Raw genomic sequence first — 24,854 nt, 5'->3', positions numbered from 1 at the left:
CTAGAATTTTGTTGAGTATTTTGGCATCTATGTTCATGAGGGATATTGGCCTATAATTCTCTTTCATTGTGTTGTCTCTATCTGGTTTTGGTTTAGGGTGATGCTGGCTTCATAGAATGAGCTGGGAAGTGTTCCTTCTTCTTGAATTTTTTGGAATAGTCTGAGGAGGATAGGTTTTAGTTCTTCCTTGAATGTTTGGTAAAACTCCCCTGTGAAGCTGTCTGGCCCCGGGCTTTTGTTTGCTGGGAGCATTTTGATGACTGCTTCAATTTCTTCCATCGTTATTGGCCTGTTGAGATTTTTAGAATCTTCTAGATTGAGTTTTGGAAGATTGTATTTTTCTAGGAATATGTCCATTTCCTCCATGTTGTCTAGTTTGTTAGAGTAGAGTTGTTTATAGTATTTTTTAACAATTCTTTGAATTTCTGAGGGGTCTGTTGTTATTTCGCCTCTTTCATTTCTGATTTTGTTTATTTGGGTCCTCTCTCTTTGCTTCTTGGTGAGCCTGGGTAGAGGCTCATCAGTCTTGTTTATCCTTTCAAAGAACCAGCTCTTGCTTTCATTGATCTTTTGTATTGTTTTTTTGGTCTCTATGTCATTTATTTCTGCTCTGATCTTTATTATCTCCTTTCTTCTGCTCACTCTGGGCTTTTTTTGTTGTTCTCTTTCTAAGTCTTTGAGTTGTAGAGTTAAATGATTTACTATCATTTTTTCTTGTTTTTTGAGGTAGGCCTATACTGCTATAAAGTTCCCTCTCAGGACTGCTTTCATTGTGTCCCATAGATTTTAGGTTGTTTTACTGTTATTGTCATTATTTTCCAGGGTGTTTTTAATTTCTGCTTTGATCTCACTGGTAACCCAATCATTATTTGGTAACATGCTATTCAGCTTCCAAGTGTTTGAGTTTTTTGGATTGTTTTTATTGTGGTTTATTTCTAATATTATGCCCTTGTGATTTGAGAAGATGTTTGGTATGATTTCAATCTTCTTGTATTTGGGGAGACTTTGCTTGTGACCCAATATGTGGTCTACTTTTGAAGATGTCCCATGTGCACTTGAGAAGAACGTATATTCCGTGGCTTTGGGGTGAAATGTTCTGAAGATGTCAATTAAGTCCATCTGATCTAGTGAGTCATTTAGGATTGCTGTTTCTTTGCTGATTCTTTGTCTAGAGGATTTATCCAGTGATGTCAGTGGTGTGTTTAAGTCCCCTATGATTGTGTTGTTGTTGATCTCTCCCTTGTTATTTTCCAGGAGGTTTTTTATGTATTTGGGTGCTCCTTCATTGGGTGCATATATGTTTATAAGGGTTATATCTTCTTGTTGTATTGATCCCTTTAATATTATGAAGTGGCCTTATCTCTTGTTATGGCCTTCACTTCGAGGTCTATTTTGTCAGATATAAGTATTGCTACCCCAGCTTTTTTTTCATTTCCATTTGCCTGAAAGATGTTTTTCCATCCCTTCACTTTCAGTCTGTGTGAGTCCCTTTTTCTGAGGTGGGTCTCTTGTAGACAGCATATATATGGGTCATGTATTTTTATCCATTCAGCCACTCGATGTCTTTTGATTGGAGCATTTAGTCCGTTTACATTTAAAGTTATTATTGAAGGGTACGTGATTGGATTCATTTCTATTTTCATGCCTGTGTTCTTTCTTACCTTTATATTTCTTCTTTTTCCAGCATTCCTTTTAGCATTTCTTGCATTGCTGGCTTGGTAGTGATAAACTCCCTTAGCCTTTTTTTGTCTGCGAAGCTCCTGATTTCCCCTTCAATTTTGATTGATAGTCTCGCTGGATATAGTATTCTTGGATTCCGTCCTTTGCTTTGCAACACTTTGTATACCTCCTTCCATTCCCTTCTAGCTTGATGTGTTTCTGTTGAGAAATCATTTGTTAATCTGAAGGGGGATCCTTTGTAGGTAACTCTCTGTTTCTCTCTTGCAGCCTTTAGGATTCTCTCTTTGTCTTGTACATTTGCCATCGTTATAATGACGTGTCTTGGTGTGGGTCTTTTGGGGTTCATCTTGCTTGGGACTCTTTGTACTTGTGTAACTTTTTTCTTCCCCATATCTGGGAAGTTTTCTGTCATTATTTCTTCAAATAGATTTTCTAATTCTTGCTGCTCTTCTTGTCCTTCTTGCAGCCCTATTATGTGTATGTTACTTCGTTTCATGTTGTCCCAAAGCTCCCTTAGGCTCTCCTCCTGCTTTTTAACTTTTTTCTCCAGTTGCTGTTCAGATTGAGCTTGTTTCTCTGCCTTATCTTCTAACTCACTAATTCAGTCCTCTGCTTCTTCTAGTCTGCTGTTGAAACTTTCCATAGTGTTTTTGATTGTAGCTATATCACTTTTCAGTTCTTCCTGATTCTTGCATAGGTTGTTGATTTTCTCATCCATCTGGTGAATGAATTGTACAACCATTATTCTGAATTCTTTTTCTGCCATGTTGCATGCTTCAACTTCATTAATGTCCTTTCTTGGTGACTCCTCATTGTCTTTCCTCTGGATGTTGTGTCATCTCTTCATTCTGATTATCTCCCGATGGTTCAAACGTCAAGTTGCGTGGGCCTGGGCTGTGTGCAGTGGGAGCCTCACACCACCCTAGTGTCACTGAAGAGCTCTGACACTAAGATGTGTGGTTGTTGTGGCTGGGTGGGAACCAGGCTCACTCAGAGTCAGTGTTGCCAGCGCTCAATGTGGCCTTGTGCACGCCCGTAGAATCAGGGACCCTGCCTGCACCGTGCTGAAACAGAGACCCCCCTGGAGCATGTTGAAAATCAGCTCCTCCTAGCATGCGCCAGGAGTCAGAGTTCCCCAAGAATCCAGTATCAGAGTCTCTGTTGCTTCGCGCGACCTCTCATTGAGAATCAGGGTCCCTGTGTGCCCTTGCACCAAGAATTGGAGTCACTGGCTCTTAGTATGAATGCACAGGGAATCAGGGATCTCAGGCGCAGGTGATAAGAAACACAGTCAAGTCACTGGTGCTTGGTGCTGCCTCCTGCTCAGAGAATCAGGGTCCCTGGGCCTGTGCTATGTGGGACAAATTCCCGGTGGATTGCTCCCAGCCCAGGGCTCCTGAAGCCCGTCACTGCACGCAGGATCAGTTCCCCGTGTTTGCGCGTTTGCTCCCAGCCCAAGACTCCTGAACCCAGCACTGCGCGGGACCAGTTCCAAGGTGCTCACGCACTTCCAGGCTTAAGTTCCTGTAGTAGTGCCGGGAGCCGGTCCATCCTTGCTGTTTCAAGGGACCTGGCATATATAGCATACGGTTCTTAATATGTTTGCTCACCTTCTTGGTGCTGTGTTTTAACCAAGGTCACCTCTGAGAAAGGTTGAATCCCCAGGTAGGGATTTTCCCCTGAAGTTAGGGAGGGGATGAAACTCCTTAACTAAGTGCCAGGCGGGTAGTTAATCAATTTAACTACAAACAATCATGCTTAAGCTACATAATCTTTACTCCCTGGAATGGAGATAAGAAACGCCCTAACCTTTGTAATAGAAATTGACAGGATTAGAATCAACTGGTATAAATACAGATGCAACAAGACAAAAACAGACAGAACTCAGAACACAGAATTCAGAAGACAGAACCTACACGGAGCCTGGAGACAGAAGAACTTTGCTGGAGAGAACATGTCAGGGGATCCTGGACTGAACCTGATTGCGGAGATTGGCAGGAGAGCCTGACTAGAACCTGGTGACTGAACCTGACTGGAGAACCTGAGCAGAACCTCTCTGGAGATCCAGACCAGAATTTGGCTGGAGATCCTGGCTGGAGATCCTGGCTAGGCTGCTGATCAACTGAACGCTGCCTCTGTGTCATTCCTTCTTCGCCGACTCCGTCTACGCCTTTGGGAACCCCTGGACCTGCTGGGGTTGGACCCCTGCATAGTAGCACTGAGGCCTGGGCAAGGGGTGGGTCTATCAGTTACTATGGCGCTGCCCGCGAGACCTCAGGGAGGGGGATGGGCTCTGTTACTCATGGATCTGCCGCGGGGATTTCTGGACTTTTGATGTCCGCAGGTCTGTAGCTGTGGTCACAGGTCTCTGTCCCCAGTGGCTGCAGGGTCCCGGTATGCATCTGAGGTCAGACTGGGTGGTGCTAAGGCCAGGATCCTAGTCTCAAGCAGCTCTGTTTCCCAAGATGGCGTGGTCGCTGTGCCCGTGCTGGCCGCCCAGGAGTGTCCCAATAATGTACATTTTAAAAATTTGAATTCTGCCTTTAAATATTTCTTATTATCTATTCCAAATGTCCCACTTAATGTTGTGGCTCTATAATATGTATATTTTCCACATTAATTTGTTTATACACACACACACACACACATACACACACACACACACACACACACACCAGAGGCCCGGTGCATGAATTCATGCACCAGTGGGGTCCCTTGGCCTGGCCTGCAGGATTGGATTGAAACTGGCTTTCCGACATCCTCCGAGGTGTCCCAGATTGTGAGAGGGCACAGGCCAGGCAGAGGGACCCCACCAGTGCAGGATTAGGGCCAGGGAGAGACGTGGGAGGTTGGCCAGCTGGGGAGGGACCCCAGCAGCAAGCTAACATACCTGTCGGAGTGTCTTCCCCCTGGTGGTCAGTGTATGTCATAGCGACTGTTTGACTGGTTGACTGCTCCCTGGTGGTCAGTGCACATCATAGCGAGTGGTTGAGTGGTCTTAGCATATCATTAGCATATTACACTTTGATTGGTTGAACGGCCAATCTGTCGACCAGACACTTAGAATATTAGGCTTTTATTATATAGGATATGATTGATTTCAGAGAGGAATGGAAGGTGAGAGAGAGATAGAAACATCAATGATGAGAGAGAATCATTGATTGGATACCTCCTACCTGCCCCCCACTGGGGATGAAGCTCGCAACCCTGACTAGGAATGGAACCATGACCTCCTGGTTCATAGGTCGATGCTCAACAACTGAGCCAAGCCAGCAGGGCTACAGACTTTTTTGTTTTCCTTATTTGACTGAAACGAAGTAAAACAGAGAAATATGGTACCATATTTCTCCTATGAAGGACTAAAAATAATTGGCAAGCTGATTTTCACTTTCACTAGCGTATAACACATTGGAGGCCTCCTGGTTGGACTTGAAGGGCACTGTGAAGACCTCAGGAGCACAGTGTTGCCCATTGCCTTCGAGCCAGAATTCAAGAGCAGTAGGCTACTTTTCTTTCTGTACATTTAAAATTTCAAATGCTGTAATTTCCACTTATGATGTCATTTTGGAACATACTAGTACAACAGGACTACTGGGAACTTAAAGCGATCTTGGATAGCTTTTTGTTTTTCTGGGGTTTTGAAACACGTGGTGAAGAAATGGCTCAAATATCTTTCTTTTGAAACTGGGTTTGCTCTGCTAAATGTACTGTTCAACGAAATGGATGTTTATATTGGTAAATATCCGCAAAATGTTTGGGAAGGCCAGAATGGAAAGCTGTGTATTCAGTGTATAATTTTGTGGGTAAAGATAACATGGCAGAAAGTACATCTTGACATTTGAAAAAAATGCATTGTTTTGCCAGAAAGATGTTTCCTTAAAGTATATGTTGTAAAGTCTTGGGTAGAATCTAGCCTGAATACATGTCTTGGCTTTCACAGATTTAAAAATAAAAAGAATAGGAGTTTGACCACCTACATGAGAGACTGTGTTCCCTGGTTGTTCACATTATGTGCCACTTGTTACTGCCTCTACTATTCACATTACTTTGGGCGCTGAGATGTTGTTTATAAGGAAAGAATATTTCAGAGTTTTTCCCTGAGAACAAAGAAGGGGCTTAACTATAAATATAAATTGATTTTTAAATATTGAATATATTTCTGTTCAACTAATACTATTGCATCTTAATTCATCACTATTATTCCATTGGTAATGAATTTGATACAGTAATTCTTGACCCTGAGATCTAGTCTCTGCCCCTTACCGCCTCTATCAAATAATCAATGAATGTTTTGTAGACAAATTCCTTTTTGCTAAAGGAATTCTTCCCTTGAAACCATCTGTCATATAATAATTTCTCCTCATCATCTTGGTTTTAATAAGAGCAAGAAAGTTATGTACTTTCTCTTCATACTACCTTAGTTATATATACTCAAAAACATGTGTAACTTTTACAGAAACATCTTTTGAGTTTTACTTTTTTGAGTCATACCCCAAAAAGACCCAAAAGATTTTAAGCTTTGCCCATGTATTATGAACTACACAGGATTTTTTTTGTTTCATAATGCACTAAAAATCCATTTACTCCAACAGAATTGGACCAGGCTTTAGAAAATAAAAGCTTTTATCCATGGTGATTCCGCAGTGTAGCAGTGTTTATACTTTTGATCATTCCTTAGAGAGGAATTACCTTGGTAGACAACCAGCTGGCTTTAGGCAAAATTGTACCCTTGATATGTGCTTAAAACAGCAGTGTAAAATGTAACTGCTGACAATCTTGGTTTTTGGTTAAAGTCACTTTCTTATTACACAGTATGTTGGAAGCACAGGGGATGATGTCAGTTTCTACCCTTTAGAACTCTTATGATGGCCAGACATAGCATTTCCCTCTGTTGTCAACACTTGAGAAAAATTTGCCAAATGGAGACTCATGATTGGTAAAGGAGAAAATATTAGTAATTATTTATGAAAAGAAAAATTCATTTTTCAATGTTATTTGGAAAAGACCTCAGGAGTTGGAATTTAAAATTCTAAAATACATTGTTTTTAATTATTATAACTTGATTTTTTAAATACTTTAAAAAATGATTTTAGAGAGAGGGAGAGAAGGAGGGAGGGAGGGAGGGAGGGAGGGAGGGAGGAAAAGAGATGGAGAGAGAGAAAGAGAAACACAAGTTTGAGAGAGAAACATTGATTAGTTACTTCCTGCAAGCGCCCTGACTTGGGATTGGATCCACAACCTGAGTATGTGCCCTGACCAGGAATTGAACCTGCCACCTTTAGATGTATAGGACAGTATTCCAACTGAGCTACACTGGCCAGGGCTTTTTTGTTTTTCAATACTTTTCCTAAAAATCAATTTTAGAGGAAGGGCAGGGCGGGAGAGAAACTTAATTTTTAATTCGAGTATTCTGCCTTAACAATTTTTAAACTACTAGGTGTAGCTAATAATGCGGATTTTTTTCATTAGATGGAGTTACACATATGCTGGTATATATGCGATTTGATATGTATGCTATTTTGTTGTATTGACAGTAAGCTTCAAAACTTCATATGTCAAATTTGCTGAAGGTGTTAACATCATAGATACTATTATGCTTAAAAATGTCGAATTTCGTGCCAAAAAGAGAGCATTTGAAGGAAGTTTTAGTTCGTTACTTTATTTTGAAAAAAAAGTTATCGTATACTTTGGGAAGCTTATGGTGAATATGCTCCATCTCAAAATATTTGTGAATGCTGGTTTAAATGCTTTAAAGGTAATGATTTCGATATGAAAGACAAAGAATGTCCAGGTCAACCGAAAAAGTTTGAAGAGCAACAATTACAAGCATTATTGGATGAAGATGTATGTCAAACTCAAAAACAACTTGTAGAAAGATTAAACATTGTTCAGCAAACAATTTTCAATTGTTTAAAAGCAATGGAAAAGATTTTAAAGGAGGGAAAATGGGTGCTACATCAACTGAATGAAAGACAAATGGAAAATCGAAAAGTCATCAGTAAAATATTGCTTCACCGGCATGAAAGAAAGTCTTTTTTGCATCGAATTATGACTGGCGACGAAAAGTGGATTTATTTTGAGAATCCCAAATGCACAAAATCGTGGGTTGATCCAGGTCAACCATCAACATTGACTGCAAGGCCAAATCGCTTTGGAAAGAAGACAATGCTCTGCCTTTGGTGGGATCAGGAAGGTGTGGTGTATTATGAGCTTCTAAAACCAGGTGAAACCGTTAATACTGATTGCTACCGACAACAAATAATCAATTTCAACCATGCTCTGATCATAAAATGACCAGAATGGGCCAGAAGACACAGCAAGTAATTTTGCTTCATGATGACTCACCATCACACACTTCAAAACTAGTTAAAGCACGTTAAAAGATCTTGCCTGAGAAGTATTAACCCACCCGCTGTATTTACCAGACCTTGCTCCTTTGGATTACTACTTGTTCTGATCGATGGCACATGCACTTTCTGAGCAGCACTTCAAAACATACGAAGAAGTGGAAAATTGGGTCTCTGAATGGTTTGCCTCAAAACAAGAAAAGTTCTATTGGGACGGTATCCACAAATTACCTGAAAGAAGGGGGCAATGTGTAGCTAGCGATGGGTATTACTTTGAATAAAGCACTTTTGATGTTTCTCTTGAAATTATCATGCTTTCTTTGATTACAAAGTCCACCATTATTAACCGGTACACCTAGTACTTTTCTTCTGTTTGAATATGCTCTGCCCTAGGACAGTGGTCAGCAAACAGCGGCTCTTTGGCCCCTTGAGTGTGGCTCTTCCACAAAATACCACATGCAGGCGCGCACATACAGTGCAATTGAAACTTCGTGGCCCATGCGCAGAAGTGGGTTTTTGGCCTGGGCGAGTCTATTTTGAAGAAGTGGTGTTAGAAGTGGGGGGTGTCGGTCGGTCGGGCGACGGGAGATGCGGCACAGGCAAGCCCCTGTGATTCCTACATGAGTTGAGTGAGCCAGTCAGCTAGCAGTCTCATTGTGCAGTGGTTAGTTAATTTTAGGGAACGTTGTGGAAGTGAGTGAGAGATGTAGTGTCGAGGATTGAGAAAGGTATGTTGAGATGGTTTGGACATATGGAGAGGATGAATGAAAGGAGATAGACAAAACAAGTATACAAGACGAGTGTGGATGGGAGAGTTGGAAGGGGTTGACTTCAGCGAACGTACCTCAATTGAGGACGTTTTTAGCAAAGGCCAGCTTAGGAGTACCCTAATTAAGTTAATAATAATAATGTACCTACCTATATAGTTTAAGTTTAAAAAATTTGGCTCTCAAAAGAAATTTCAATCATTGGACTGTTGATATTTGGCTCTGTTGACTAATGGGTTTGCTGACCACTGTCCTAGGACATGTGGGAACCCATATTAGAAGCTTTTAAGAACCTTGTTAACTCATCTTTGTTTCCCCAATGTTGGCACATGTGAGTGGCTCACGATACTGGTTTTGATATGAACCAATGACCTTTGGAATTTATATAACATTAGAGCAAAGATAGAAATTTATTGAAGAACAAGTACAGACTCCTATGTGGGGAGGGGAAAGAGTCCCTATAACATTAAACATTAATTGGGAAATAGCATATAATACTCAAGATGGTGAAGGTGATTTTCTGGTTTGTGCCAGTGTTCCAAACTTTTGTTGTTGTCATTATTCTGTCCTAATTGTTGGCAGAGTATGTGTGGAACAAAGATACAGGGCTCAGAAGGTTCTGTAGTATGTAACTAGGCTCAGTTGTTTCCTTGGGCAGTGGACTACCGCTATTATTGCTGTTTATAAGTTATCTTTGTGATTCTGGCTAGCTGATTTACCACTGAAGATTTCTCAGGAGAGGAGAAATTTCCTTGTGTCTGTTTTGGAAAGGAGAATGGTGAGGAAACCAGATGTGAAGCTTTTTGCAGGAAGGACATGGTGAACCACTGAGTTTGATTATATCTTTTTCCACATGGGATATCATATTCTGATATGATAGGGGATCATATTAAGAAATTAGATGCATTAGCACTCTTAAAACACTCTTTGTATAAGAACAAAATTCAAAGAGCCCGATTAAAAATTGAGAAGAAAAAGATTGAAAAATGATTAGTGATTACACATCAGTAATCATTAGAGAAATGCAAATCAAAATCACAAGATATAACCCACACCCATTAGTAGGTTGTCTACTTTAAAGAGAGAGAGAGAGAGAGAGAATAACAAGTGTTGGTGAGACCATAGGGAAATTGGAACCCCTGAGGTATTGGTGGTGGGAATACAAAATGGTGCAACTGCTGTGGAAATGGTATGGCTATTTCTGAAAAAAATTAAACATAGTATTGCCAAGTGTTCAGCAATTCCACTTTTGAATATATACCCAGTAGAAGTGAAAGTAGAGATTCGAATAAGTTCATAGCGTCATTATTCACAATAGCCAAAAGGTAGAAGTAATCCACTTATTCAAGAGATGAATGGATAAAAAAGATGTATGTACATACAATGGAATATTATGTAAAGCATAACCACTTTTAGGAGCCAGTATAATTTTTTATGTGCCAAAACAATTTTTCAAAGATTCAAATAGCCATTATCTTAAGGAGAGACATTTTGACACATCCTATAAGGATGACCCTTGAAGACATTGTGCTAAGTGAAATAAGTCAGTCACAAAAAGACAAATTGATAAAGTTGAAGCAGAAATTGGATACAGGTATTATGAAAATATTTTAAGTGCTGCTGAAAAATGATAGAGTGGTAATAAGAATGAAAATACAAAAACAACTTAAAGTGGCTATTTCAATCCTTAAAAAATTGTTTTGGCAATCAAAAAATTATATTGACTCCTAGAAATGGTTATGCTTTGCATGATGTTTAAACTAATGGGGGATGTGGAAAAAAATCTTTTAAGACAGATTTATTTATATACTTACCCATGCCATGTTTCACTACATATCTAATAAATGCCCACCAGGCCAGTTCAATACCCTTATCATCACAGAGACGTGACCGTTTGTCAATAGGAAAGGAAACTTCATGCTCAGTAGGAAGGGAAGAGCATTTTTGTATGTTTGTACCTTGCAATCATGCACTTAAATATGTACATAAAAATGGAGACGTGTTTTGGACTGTTAACTCCTTATTCTAAAAACAATCTAGAGTAGGAAATGTAGGTGAAAAGAGTTGGTCCAGCATAGTTCTCTATTAGAATTAGAACAATGATTAGAGCTTAGTTTTTAGGACTTCCCTTTTAATGCCTTTCATAGCATTATTAGTCCTTCTAAGGGCTTTAACACATCAGAAAATTGGAGGCTTGTCAGTGATTCATTTTAATCACTATATGCTTTCTAAAAAATAATGTTAGGAAGATTTGTTGAGCATCGACAACCATGTATTAGGTATTGTGATTAGCTATTAAATACTTGATACTTTCTGAATTTGTGCTTATGATTTAGAATTTGCTGGAGGAGACAGTATAGACAAATGCACACATACCCTACGAAAAAGAATATCCTCCAAAACAAAGAAAGAGGAGATATATAGGAACTTTTTCAAACTGTTTATATTTTAACTAGAGGCCTGATGCATAAAATTTGTTCAAGGGGCTCGGCCCTCACAGCCTCGGCGGCTTGCCTCAGTCCTTCCAGCCCTGGCTTCGTCTAGAATGTTGTTTGGCTGTCAGGTCTAATATTATGCTTTTATTATTATTATTATTACTAGGGGCCCGGTGCACGAAATTCGTGCACTGGGTGTGGAGGGGGGGGGAGTGTCCCTCAGCCTAGCCTGCCCCCTCTCACATACTGGGGAGCCCTCAGGCGTTGACCCCCATCACCCTCCAATCGCAGGATCGGCCCCTTGCCCAGGCCTGACGCCTCTGGCCTAGGCGTCCGGCCCGGGCAGCGGGGACCTGCAGTGGCAGCGGGGGGTGCCACGATCGGCGGGCTCCGCCCCTGCCCCTGCAGGAAGCCTCTGGCTGAGGCGTCCGGCCCGGGCAGCGGGGACCCACAGCTGCAGCGGCCCCGCGATCGTGGGCTTCGCTTTAGGCCCAGGCAAGGGACCCCTAGCTCCCGGGACTGCCAGCTTCGACCGTGCCCAGCTCCCATCGCTGGCTCTACCCCTGCTTCCTGCTATCACTGGCCAGGGCGGAAAAGGCACCTGATTCTCTGATCATGGCTGGGGGGCAGCCCCCCAGGGCCACCTTTGCCCTGCCCCCCAGCTCTTAGCTCCCCCCTGTGTTTCCTATCACTGTCAGTGGCAGGGGGCTTCTTCCTGCTTTCCCTTTCACCTCCCTGCATTGTGCCTACATATGCAAATTAACGCCATCTTGTTGGCAGTTAACTGCCAATCTTAGTTAGCAGTTAATTGCATATAGCCCTGATTAGCCAATGAAAAGGGTATCGTCGTACGCCAATTACCATTTTTCTCTTTTATTAGTATAGATAGCTAATATGTAAAGTTGCTCCACAATAATAAAATGAGCATAATTTGCTCAACTTAATGTATATTTGTCATATGCTATATTCTGCAGTAGATACAGGTATAAATAACACAGAGTTCTGGTCTTCAGATTTATGATTTTGAGTGTAGTTGAAAGGGTTAATAAGACAGATGTCCACAGGGCTGTCCATGAGGTAAATTAGTAGTGTTCCTAACCAGAGGTATAACAGTGAGTGCTGCCTTGATCCTAGTACTTGACTCTTGCTCTTGTACCCTGGCTTTAGGTTTCATAGAATCTCTGCATTGTCACCTACCTCAAATTCTATCAGGAAATGGCTGCTAGAATCATGGAAAGAAATGATGGAAAAAGTTACCACGGGGTTTAAGCCTAGCTAGCTGGGGGGACCTTGGAGAAGGGGTGTATGAAGTGGGTATTGAGGGAGGGAATGAAGGCCTACCAATTTGGGGAAGGAAGTCAGAGGAGAGAGAGCATGGGTCACTTTCACAGAGCAGCCTAACATGACTGGAGTGTGGAGAGACAGTGAGGAAACAGGCTGGAAAGGTAAGGCTTATTGACAGAACATGTTTATCTGACATGTTTGGATGTAGCATTCAGAAATATGTCCACTTTTAATTTTTGCAAAAGTGTTTCAGTTCTGATCATACAAATAATTCAGGCAATAATGAATCAGTGAGGATGTTTGAAATTTCCCCAAACATTTCATGCCTTTTCAGTATTATTTGCTCATTCTTCTATTGACTTTATTCAGTTCTCTTTATGCTCTGTTTGCTCCCTTACCTACTTTTTTCACATGGTGATAAAGCTCTCAGGATTTAGGTTTTTCTCAATTTACACCACTTTCCTACAATACCAAAACATTCATAACTCCATCACTAATATCCTTGCCAAAATGGACTTTTCCGAACTTTCTCTGGAATTCGTGACTGTTCTTTCTCTTTTAGCATTGCGATCTCTCCAGTAGAATATCAGCTTGTGGTCTGATTATGTGTGAAGATCATGCTGGTTAATAATGATTACTTAGGCATATATTAATATGTTAATTGTTAGCCTGGGATTGATTGTGAGGTTTTTCTGGTTAATTTTTCTAATGAATTTGGTTTCTAAACAAGAGACCATTTCAAAAACTTAATTCATTTGCAATAATATTTGAAGCTAATTTAAATCAGGTCTTTAATGATTGTAAGTTATATAAGTAAATATTAGTTAGTTTATTTGATTAATGAAACACAAGTGTATGATTTTACTATTACTTCTGCTAATATGTATTTATAAGCAGATTTGATTTTAAAAGGAAGAGGAAAAGGTCAGTTGTGATTTTTTTTCCCTTTTCATTAGCTTTATATTTAGCAGAAAGTGTTAAAAGAGCTATAAATTGCCTATCCAAAGTGTTAGTTTTCTACTTACAGCAGTCAAAAAAGGTGGCCGAACTTGGTGTTAGTCAGACTGAATGGCTCTATAGGGGGAAAAGTCTTGCTATAGATTTTGAGTAAGCAATAAGTAATATATATCTATATATTTGCTTTTTGAATGTCACTGTTGCACTTTCAGGCATATGCAGGCTTAATGGTCTGTCTGTCTGTTTTACTTTCTCCTGGAATGACAGTTTAACAGTTTTCCTTGTTGGATTATATTAAATTCTTTAAATGCTACATTAACTAAAACATATTTCCAATGTTTAGACAGCCAAAATCTGTGCAATCTTTTTAATGGAGTATAACTTAGCAACTCTGCTATTATCACAGATATCTTATTGTTAGAGCTACATTAAAATATCCCCAACTTTGAGTTTCGTTCATATTTAAATTGTTCTGGGATGTGCTGACCCATACTTTTGCACTATTTTAAAGTGGATTTTTCCAAGAAAGCAATAGTTTCGTAAGTTAAAAAAGAACTTGCTTAATATAGTTTAATTATTTTAAGAGATTTTTAACTAAGTTTCTTGAATGTCTACTATATTTTGAGCATTATGCTAGATATCCTGCCTGGATAACTTGAAGTTACGGCTATTAGTAATGGCATCTAGGTAGAAGATGAACAGTGAGAAACAGTCGTGAAGTGGCCCAACCAGGATCCAAGGTATTTTTAGGGTTTTATCAGAACAGGTATTGTGATCTGTCTATTCTTGGCGAAATCGAGATTTTGATAGCTCCTCTTGTTATAGTATTCTGTTGTTGACCTGGAGAAGGGAGTGACTAACTGAAATAGTGAGAAAGAATGAGATTCCTTGGGACAAATGCAGGGCAGACCAGTACTGACTGACTTAGCAGCCCACAGTCTGTTTCACTGCTTGCCTTTTAGAATTGCTTTTTTAAGTTTTCTTGGCACTTTTTCTTGAGATCCTCTAAGGAACAAAGACCTTTTATTTTGTGGTGAGGACATGGAGAACAATTATTCACAGTCCAATCTTTTATTGGCACAGCTTTCCCTGGTACTTCTGTCCCTTCTAACTTACTGGTGCTCCGTGATTTTAGTGGCATGAAGTTGAAGAAGCAGATACTGGAAAATCCAGGCTTATGTGATCTTTCCTGTCTTTGATAAGTTCAGCTTTCATATTGAAAAGTTGTTTAAACCTTTAAAATTTTTTCAAGTTGTGATATATATTTATCTCAAAAGTAAACTTGAAACTTTAAAATTAGTAAAATCAATTTTAAAGTATTATATATATTTATATCTAAGAAAACTTAACAGCCATCTCCATTGCAAGGCACAATATTAATTTTTAAGTAAGTACATCAAAATGCTAAATTTGACTTAAAAAATTTCCTAGCAGTTATATATCATTGTGCCTCAGTGTATAAAAATTAATTGCTTATTACAGTTGACAAAAATATATAGTTTAATAAAAATATCTTATTTAATCACAGAAAATAGAAAGACTAACACTCTCTTCAAACTTGTAGATTTGTACAATCTCATTATAATATCATCAAAGTGTTCATGATTTCCAAAATCATAAGGGAGCCATCTTCAGAAATTTGAGTAAATTAAAGTTGTGAAGGATGAAAAGCATATACCAAGTTGAATTTATATTATACCTTACAAAATCATTGAACTGTACTGATAGCCTCAACCTTTTAATGATATATGTTAATTATATTTGAGGGTGTGACTTTGAAATATCAGTGTTACTTTTAAATTTTGGCATTTTTCAGAATTTTGATGTCATTTGTTTTATATATTTTAATACGCCAGGATCATATCCAGCTCATCTCTTGACCCATAAGCTCTTGGATCCTAGAAAAATGGGAAATAAGCTTATGGTATTAGAGAAAGTGAAGTTCTTTAACACATATGTGTGTGTTATGTAAACATGTGTGTTCTTGAACAAGAGTTATGTACTGACAGTTAATGAAGTAATTCCAGAAATTTCTTAAACATCAAGAGCTAGAAGGTAGACACAATGAAAAGTAATAATACTGTGAGTTTATGGAAATTGTCAGGTATACAAACCCGTGAGAGACTGTGGCAAGGAGATAGGAGTCAGAAATAATGATCATAATCATAAACTGATTGTCACAGGAATTGCTATATGCTAGGCTTTGAGTTCAGCACTTTACATTGATCACGTCATTTAATTTGGAAAGTACCTAAGTTTTATTTTTGCTTCTTAAAATCAACTCTGATATCTGAAAAGTACAGCAGATGATAAAGACACTGGCATGGGAAGGCTGATTCCCTGTGTTTTAATGTGTTTATTTGCTGTGGGAGTTTGGGTTCTCTTGTATCTTAAACTAGTCCTATAATAACAAGAAAAACATTATATGTTTTTCTGAGGAAATTATGACTGCAATATAAAATATATTCAAATGCATTACTTTTATTTGTATTTATTTTAGACTTATTGAAAATACTTTTAGTAATATAAAAATATCTTTTTTTAAAAAATATATTTTATTGATTTTTTACAGAGAGGAAGGGAGAGAGATAGAGAGCTAGAAACATTGATGAGAGAGAAACATCGATCATCTGCCTCCTGCACATCTCCTACTGGGGATGTGCCTGCAACCCAGGTACATGCCCTTGACCGGAATCGAACCTGGGACCTTTCAGTCCGCAGGCTGACGCTCTATCCACTGAGCCAAACCGGTTTCGGCAAAAATATCTTTTATGTAAAGTAAAAAAAACAAAAGTCCCTTTCCCTCCAATTCCTATACTGTCATTTTTTCAGGAGAAAGAAGTTTTGATAGTTTGGAAAGAATCCTTCCAGACTATTTACACCTGTGGCTCAGTGTATCTATGGTTGTGTTTTTTGTTTCCCCACTGTTGTTTTTCACTGGTTGTTTTTCATAAAAATGAGATTGTATTGTCCTGTAATTTTCTCATACATATGGGCATCATTTTATATACTCAGTCTTCTCAGTCTTTTTCATGTCTGTGTAATACTTGACTATATTGATATATCTCAGTTTATTTAGCCCTCTCCTGTGGTAAGACACTCAGGGTCTCTGGATTCCATCTCCTGGCACATCATGTTGTATGAACTCCAAGGTTGAAAGCTTTTGTCCTGGATACATCCATGCTTAGTTTCCCAACTACACTGTGCAGGCTATAGGAAGCCTAGGTTGCTTATTGGCTTTCAGGGGTCATTCTAAAGGTTGTCATTTGATCTTGGATAGGCCTCAGTTCAGAGTACCAATTTTGTTGTATGGAGTTTTAAGGTATCAGTAGCAGTTTTATGGAAGTTTCTCATTCTTACCTCTTAAAAATTTAAGATGCATTGCATAATTGGGGGGGAGGGGGTTAGCTGTTATCTTTAGATACTATTATATTAACAGCGGTCTGGGCTTTTGAGCTATAAAGAAAATCTGTCCAATCATTTTTTAAAAATTAAGAATTCTTTAGATCATGGCATCTTTTGGAGAATTTTTTTGAGAATACATTTGTTTTCTTGCAATTGTGGAATATTTTTGTTTCTTTATATGTCTAACCAGGTGTATTAAAGTTTAATTTGTGATATTCTGGTGGGGAGGCTGTTGATTGGGGGTGGAGGGATTGATCAAAAAAGAAAATAAAAGAGCTCATGGAAAAAAATTTAATTTGTGACCATCATAAATAGCATAATTAATCACAGTTCTAAAAATTCAAACATCAATATTCCATGGTTAGCATTTCATTGGGGGTGGGTATGGTGTTCATAAAATTTTATGTTCTTCAGTCACTATTTATTTAATAGATATAGTAGTAATTTATTTTTGTTGTGGCTACTGGCTATATCTTGGAGTTTAACATCTGCTGGCTTAAAATACTGCATATTTTTAAAATTCTCAACTCTAATTGCCTAGAATGAAGGAAAAGAATTGATTTATATGCATATTTTTACTTGGGAGATTTTATTTCATATTTGTAAAATAGTAATGTAGAATTTAAGGAAGGCGATCCATTATTAGACATGTAGAGGAAGAATTACCACTTCTCTTTGATAATATGGTAATTGTTCAACATATTTTAAGTAATAACCAGCTGTTGACTTTAATATTTTTTACCTTTCAACAAAGTTGGTATTCTGCTATGATGTCATAGCTATATGTTTTGATTTATTATTGCACAGAGTATGTCATGCATATTCTGTGAACAACCACACTGAGCCAGTATTGAGAATACATCTTTATTATTTGTGACATTTTCTATGTTAAAATGGAGTTGAGGTTCTTAACCAGATTTTAATGCACATGGTCAAAGAGGATTGTAAACCTTTTACTTCTGCAGTGTTTCTTCTTTCTAGCTCTCCATGAACTTTTACTTTGCTACAGAGTTTTCATATTTTTGTGTTTTTCTTCTCTCTAAAACAGTATTTCCTAAGACTATTTGTTTATATGCAAATATACCTCAAAAAGTGTTAAAAATACTTTTATTCTTAACATAATTTGAAGAATAAAAAAGGTTGAGACATAAAAATTTGAAATACAGTAATTCAGTTTATAACAAGAATATTTTATAATGAAATGCATTTTTGATGACATACATAGAATTACAAATCTCATTTTTATTTTGTAGTAGGATTATAAACTATATTGAAAATTCTTTAGCAGGGTAAAAATCAAATGACTGTCTTGTTGAAAGATTTGTGCTGTAACTTATTTGACATAGAATTGAATTACTAATTTTTTATTTATTGAAATTAAATAATGTATTTTATTACTTAAAACTGCAGTCATATACTTGAAAATGTGTATTCTGTTCAACATTAGGTTTTCCTTTTCTTTTTCAGTCTGTGATCAAAACAGGGCGACTGCTAATCAGTCACGAAGCTCCCTTGACGGGCGGCTTTGCGTCGGAGATCAGCTCTACAGTTCAGGTACAGTAACTTCTTGGCATTGATTTTAACATTTGAGCAATTGCACATGTCTATTCCAAGAAAAAAAATCACGTCACAATATATAAAAATATGCACTTTATTGGAAATGCACATTTTTCATTTGACTCTACCTCCCTGTCTTAGTAATGGTCTAATTATATCATCTAGAAAAGAAATCTTAAAATAATAAAAGCTGAAAATTCCTTTATAGGAAGAAGAAAGTTTCAAATGAGTTTAATAAACTAATGTCACTTATGTTTGCTAGGATATCAGAACTTTAAATTTGAATGTGACATTTCTTTCTTGATAAAACTTAAGCTTATTATGAAATGTGTTATTATAAAATTGATTTTAGATTCTCCTGCCTTCACCTAACAAAAAATGCACCTCTCAAAATATAATAATGTAAATTCAATAAATAATTTCAAAATCAATAATTTAATTTATTAAATTAGTAATTTTTTGTTATGTTATTGGAAATGCTTTAGAAATGGTTAAAAAATGTATTTCTCTTTTAAAAATGTTTAGTTAAAATGCTGCATATCAGGAAAACTTTCTAGCTCCTTCTGGGAAATTTTTATTTAAAACATTTATTTCCATTTGTATCATAGATATGAATAAGATGATTTAAATGAGTTTCATTTTTTCTCATTTTTAAAATTAAAAATTATATAACTATATTTTAAATGTAAAATATATGCCTTTTAAATTTAGAATATCTTTGCAGTTTGCAAACATTTTACTTTATGGGTGTTAAGATGATTTTGTTGTTAATACATACAAATTGAGAATTTCTTTAAGAGTATATGGTTTACTAACTTGATTGTTAATAAGATTATGATATATGGGAAATGATAAGTTTTTATTTTTAAACATTTAACTAGTAAATGATTTCTACCAATGAAATATCTTTAAGTCCTAATTGACAACACTCTAAATATTTTTAAATTAGATGAAGCAAATTAAAACATAAATTTTAAAGCTAGATCAAAATAATCCATAAGTACATTCAGAAACAAAATATGCTGTTATTTTTACATGTTATATAGATAGTAACAAACTTAAGAAAATTGAGTTTTATAGATTTGTTGTTTTCCTATTATTATATAAATTAAAATTTGAAACATACTGCTTATCATATAACACAAGTACCCTGTATTTATTGTGCATATTATTAATTGAGTAGCATACTGTTCTAACTTTGTAAAAAATGAAGATTGCAGGGATGAATTATTTCAACATCAAGATGTTATTTCAAGTTAGAGACAAAAATGAAAAAAGAAACTGGGATTTTCTGATTCCTAGTTAACATGTGGTCCACTAATCCATTTGAAATGATAGTGACTGTTGCTCATAGAATCTTTATCTGACAGCCTCCTTTTATTTTGTTATCTGAATGCCATCTTATTCTTAGCTCAAAAACTTCATTTGCATTTGAATACAAAAGGAAAACAAGTAGCACGTGTACAACTCCTCCTGTGAAGTTACCTTTCTCTGTGCATTTCTTAAATTTGATCTCCATAAATTATTAGTAATTTGCAATAGGATGAATGTATTTTTTAAACTGGGAAGGAATTAGGAAGATTATCTCATTTAGTGTTTCTTTGTCTTGAATAATATATGGACTTGTGTTGACAGAAAAATATTTCTGAGCCCCAAGAATACATGTATGAATTCCAGTTTGAGGAACACTGTATTGTGAATTAGACACAGTTAGTATAAAAAGCTAATACCAACAAGATCATAACACTGTATCAAGATCAGATCCTGAAATTATGTAATATTGATAGGTGCTAAAGGTTATGAAAGAGATTACCCAGAATGTAATTATATTTATACTAGAGGTCGGTGCACAAATTCATGCATGGGTGGGGGGCCCTGCCCCCTGGTTGAGCCCCCGTTGAGTTCCCATTGGCGGGGACAATTTGCATGTTAGCCTTTTATTATGTAGGATCATAATATGAAGGCAAAACAAAAAAAGACACTTTGTAATACTCTTACACTCCCGAGAATATGCCCTGAGATCCTCAGGTATCTGTTGTTTTAGAGTAATCCTGACAACCTAAGTCAACCATGTTCCTTTTATAGTTAAGTGTTTGTCATCCAGAGTGCTTGTGACTTACCTGGTTTAAAAGGACAGTGGAAGCTCTGGGACTTGGACAGGAATATTGAGTAAATATTATGTGTATGCATGTGCATTCTTTATTCAAAGCCCCCACCTCCTAGGGCAGTGATGGTGAACCTATGACACACGTGTCAGAGGTGACACGCGAACTCATTTTTTTTGGTTGATTTTTCTTTGTTAAATGGCATTTAAATATATAAAATAAATATCAAAAATATAAGTCTTTGTTTTACTATTGTTGCAAATATCAAAAAATGTCTATATGTGACATGGCACCAGAGTTAACTTAGGGTTTTTCAAAATGCTGACACGCCGAGCTAAAAAGGTTCACCATCACTGTCCTAGGGGATGATAGCAGTTTTGGATTCATTATAAAATGTTCTGTTTTTTCTTTTAAAATCATTCAGCCAAATAACAGGAAAATGAATTAAGACAATAATGTAAAATTTATAGGGAGATCTGCATTTGATATTTTGGGGAATTAGAATTTGATTTATTAATATGCAAATGATTTTGAAAATGTTTACAGTTATTGCTTAATTCAAATTTTATTTGCACAAATGGAAAGTATGGAAAATGAATTTTAATAAAATATAATCAACATAGTATCCCCAAAAGTTTGCCTGTTGGCTTTAATGTATTGATAAGGGAGAAAACAAAAGAAGGAAAGCTAGATAATTTGAGAGATGTTCTTCTTTTTTGGTAATAATGATTTCATATAATTTAGAGTATTCTGAATAAGAAAAATCGACTTTTCAGTAATTATTTCATGAACATCTTCAACTAAATGCAATGTACTATATTAAGCATCTTCTTCATGGAAGGCCTCAAACCTTATGAAAAGTGAAGCCTGTGTCGAATTACCAGTGCCTTGGATTTAAACTGAATTCACTTGAGTGTAAGGTGCAGATGCTTTCATGTCTTGGAACGAGTCATTTCTATATTTCTTTTTGTTGTGTATACTTAGTAAGATTAAAAAAGATAAAACAGGGTTAAGAAATTGAAAGCCAATTTTCTGGGATGGCAGGGAAAAGGTACAGAGAGAACTTTTAACTGTTGTCTTGGAAAAGGACTTTGAAATTATGGATGAGAATGATCTATAAATTTGAGCACTATTGATTAAAAGACTGAATTATTCTCCTTGTATCAGTGCATGTAAATCCCATATGAAAGTGAGCATATACAAAATAATCTTGACAAACACTATTTTGTGGACGATATTTGGTACCTCTTTAAAAGCTCAAGACTAGCCCTGACCGGTTTGGCCAGTGGATAGAGTGTCGGCCTGTGGACTGAAGGGTTCCAGGTTCGATTCCAGTCAAGGGCATGTACCTTGGTTGCGGGCACATCCCCAGTGGGGGGGCGTGCGGGAGGCAGCTGATCAATGTTTCTCTCTCATCAATGTTTCTCATCGATGTTTCTGACTCCCTGTCCCTCTCCCTTCCTCTCTGTGAAAAATCAATAAAATATATTTTTTAAAAAAAAGCAGCTCAAGACTAATCTTAGAAAGTTGCTCTTAAAATTATATTTTAATGGTTATTATTTTATTATCAGATAAAGTATAAATATTTTATCATAGTTTAATAATATAATGATTATTAATGATAAAACTATTTTTAAATGCATTAAAATCTGATAGCATGATTTTTTGTTTTTCTAAAATTCTAAATTATTACCCATATTAAAAATTAAAAAATTGGAGGCGAATGCAGCACTATCGAGGGTATTCTTTTATTGCTATAGTTGGCATTTTTAGATAGAAAAATTGTCATGCCATATAAAATTGGATATCAAGTAAAGGGGCTTTTTTGGTAGGTATAGGAATTATTGCTGGCATTACAATTAAGATTATTTTGTTATACAGATAAAATATGAAAAGACTGAAAATATATTTATATTTTATTTACATAGTTTTTCAACTTATAGCAGATGTCATTTCCATTATACAAGGAGCTCAGTATCAACATCTTAAGTTTGTTCATGCCTGTTGCCTGTTTTTCATAAAGCCATTTATTATTTTAAAAAATGTTATTGTTAACATTCTAAGTTTGAAGGTATGTTAAATTCACAAGTGATTAGGAGATTATATTGAATATAAAAATATTTTTATTTATATTTATCAGTAGTTTCTTTATAAAATATGTGCTTACAAAAATCAAAGCTAATACATTGAGTCTACAAACTGCTTTACATTCCTACTAGATTTAATTTGAAAGTCAACGGGAAGCAGAGTAAGCTGAGGTCTGGTATATTTGGCTCCCCTCAAGGGGAGATTTCTTGGTCGGTCATCCAAAGCTTCACTGTCTCTTCCCACCTAATTTTACATTCCCATCTGTTCTCATTTTGGGGTGAGGGAACTTTTTCCTTCTTACATTTGACCCACACACAAAACTTGGAGATGTGCTTCTTTTAGGGAGTTATGCATTTCCATTGTGCACCCTGTGGAAAAGTGCAAAGACAAGAGTTTAGGCAGTTCACTGACCTCGGTGTATAGTTTGAGCAAATATTTCATTGTTTCAGAAAAGTATCTGAATTAATTTTATGTGGTGTTTGTATTCCTCAGCTTTATGTAACCACGGCTGTAAAAAATAAAAATCTTTATTGTGCTAATAAAGTGTTAATGTCATCTATTTTAATATTCCTCCAAATGAATTTATATGTTCTAGAATGCAATATTCAAAATAGGCATTATTTATTTAAATGTTGAGACCAAGTTATTTGTGATATTTTAACAGGTTTAAGCTTTAAATAGTATACTCTCTTTAAGCCATATAGAATCCAACCTTTATTTTTAATTTCTAACACATTCTCATAATGAAATAAATTTTGACTCTGATAGGCTATGATAATAAAAAACTGTTTTTTCTGGAATCAATGCTTAATAAGAATGCCAAAAATTTTAGGGATTGGGATTGGCTTAAAGGTTTCCTTCTTTCTTTTTTTTTTTAAACACATGGAAGCAATAAGTCTGTAATAAAGAGTCCATTTGGAGAGGATGGTAAGTTTCCATACCATTGTTTCATCCTTTCTGTGCGGTCTCTTTTCATAGAATAAGAATGCAGAAATTATACACACCAACATATATTTTTAAAGGAAATAATATTCTAATAGTTTGAAAAGATTTTTTAGGGTCTATATAAATCATTGTGAAAAGCAAATTTTCATAATTTCAAGTAAAGGAATTGTTCTTTTCTTACTCTTTCATGTTAGACAGGATTATACAGAAGGATTTTATCTAGTGAATTTAATATTACTACCAAATTTACAAGCATTCTTAAAAGCATCAATTTGAAGAAGAGGGAAAAGGTCCTAAGTAGTCTTGAGTTTTTACCATTGTGGAAATATGTTTAATTAAAATTACTGTTGGTAAAGTAAGAGTCATCAAGAGAAAACTATCAGAGTAGTAATCTGATGAATAATTTACTGCAATTTTGTAATGTTAAATTTTTTTAACTAGTGATGGCAAGCATTTGCCGACAACAACAGCTATAATAATCAGGAAAAGTATCCTTCTGTACTAAAATCTATTTAGACAGAACCAGAGCATTAGAAAAGCAGCTTAACACAGAGTGTTCAGATATAGATTGGCTTTTAAAATGGCATTTTGCCCTAAAGCCTGTTGAATGTTCATTAAACAAATGGGGTTTGTAGCCAAAGATCTGAACTATAGACTAAAATCTTTCAGGGATGCATCATGGATGGTGCTACTATTATCACTGTAGTTCAACCCATATTATACTCTCTTGGTCTTCCTACTTGCCCTGACCACACCATGTCTCTTTCTTCTTTGTTCATTAGTATAAATGCCAAAGTTCTACCACCAGCCCTTTAATTCTCCCCATTTTTTCTTGGGAAAGCTCAATTCAAACTTGAAACGTTTAAATTCGAAACTTTCAGAATTTGTTCTTGAGTGTTAGATTCAAAATGCCAAATTCATGCTGTTTGGCAGTGATAAGAATAATGGACAATAGAGACCATTATAAACTTTTGAACAATAATAGATACAGAGGCAGAGCTGCCTCAAACAGATTGTCAAACTGCAGCGGGAAGGCCGGGGAGGGTTGGGGGGCAGGAGGTAGGGGGGTAAGAGATCAACTAAAGGACTTGTATGCATGCATATAAGCATAACCAATGGACATAAGACACTGGGTGATAGGGGAGGCTAGGGGACTGTCTAGGGCGGGGGGATAAAATGGATACATATGTAATACCCTTTGTAATACTTTAAGCAATAAAAAAAAAAAAAAGAATTCTGGCTGTAAAATTAAAAAAAAAAAAAAAAAAAAAGAAATTTGGTATG

At 36.5% G+C, this 24,854-nt stretch overlaps 1 protein-coding gene across 3 annotated transcripts in view; it reads left to right on the top strand.

The window, feature by feature from the left end:
• BCKDHB (branched chain keto acid dehydrogenase E1 subunit beta) overlaps nucleotides 1–24,854 on the top strand; it is a 217,937-nt gene that overhangs the window by 133,370 nt on the left and 59,713 nt on the right. Inside the window, exons 9-10 of one of the 3 annotated variants that reach the window (XM_059701119.1) lie at nucleotides 18,343–18,429; nucleotides 22,757–23,168. In XM_059701119.1, the coding sequence (XP_059557102.1) occupies nucleotides 18,343–18,429; nucleotides 22,757–22,762 (93 nt within the window). In that variant the 3' untranslated portion in view covers nucleotides 22,763–23,168. Of the gene's footprint in view, nucleotides 1–18,342; nucleotides 18,430–22,465; nucleotides 22,707–22,756; nucleotides 23,169–24,854 lie in introns of those variants that run through there. The other 2 variants (XM_059701118.1, XM_059701117.1) reach the window with 2 other exon arrangements.

The sequence above is a fragment of the Myotis daubentonii genome, chromosome 6 (assembly GCF_963259705.1).
Source record: "Myotis daubentonii chromosome 6, mMyoDau2.1, whole genome shotgun sequence".
Classification (NCBI taxonomy): domain Eukaryota; kingdom Metazoa; phylum Chordata; class Mammalia; order Chiroptera; family Vespertilionidae; genus Myotis; species Myotis daubentonii.
The sequence above is the reverse complement of the archived record's forward strand: the minus strand, read 5'-3'. Positions and strand labels throughout refer to the sequence as shown.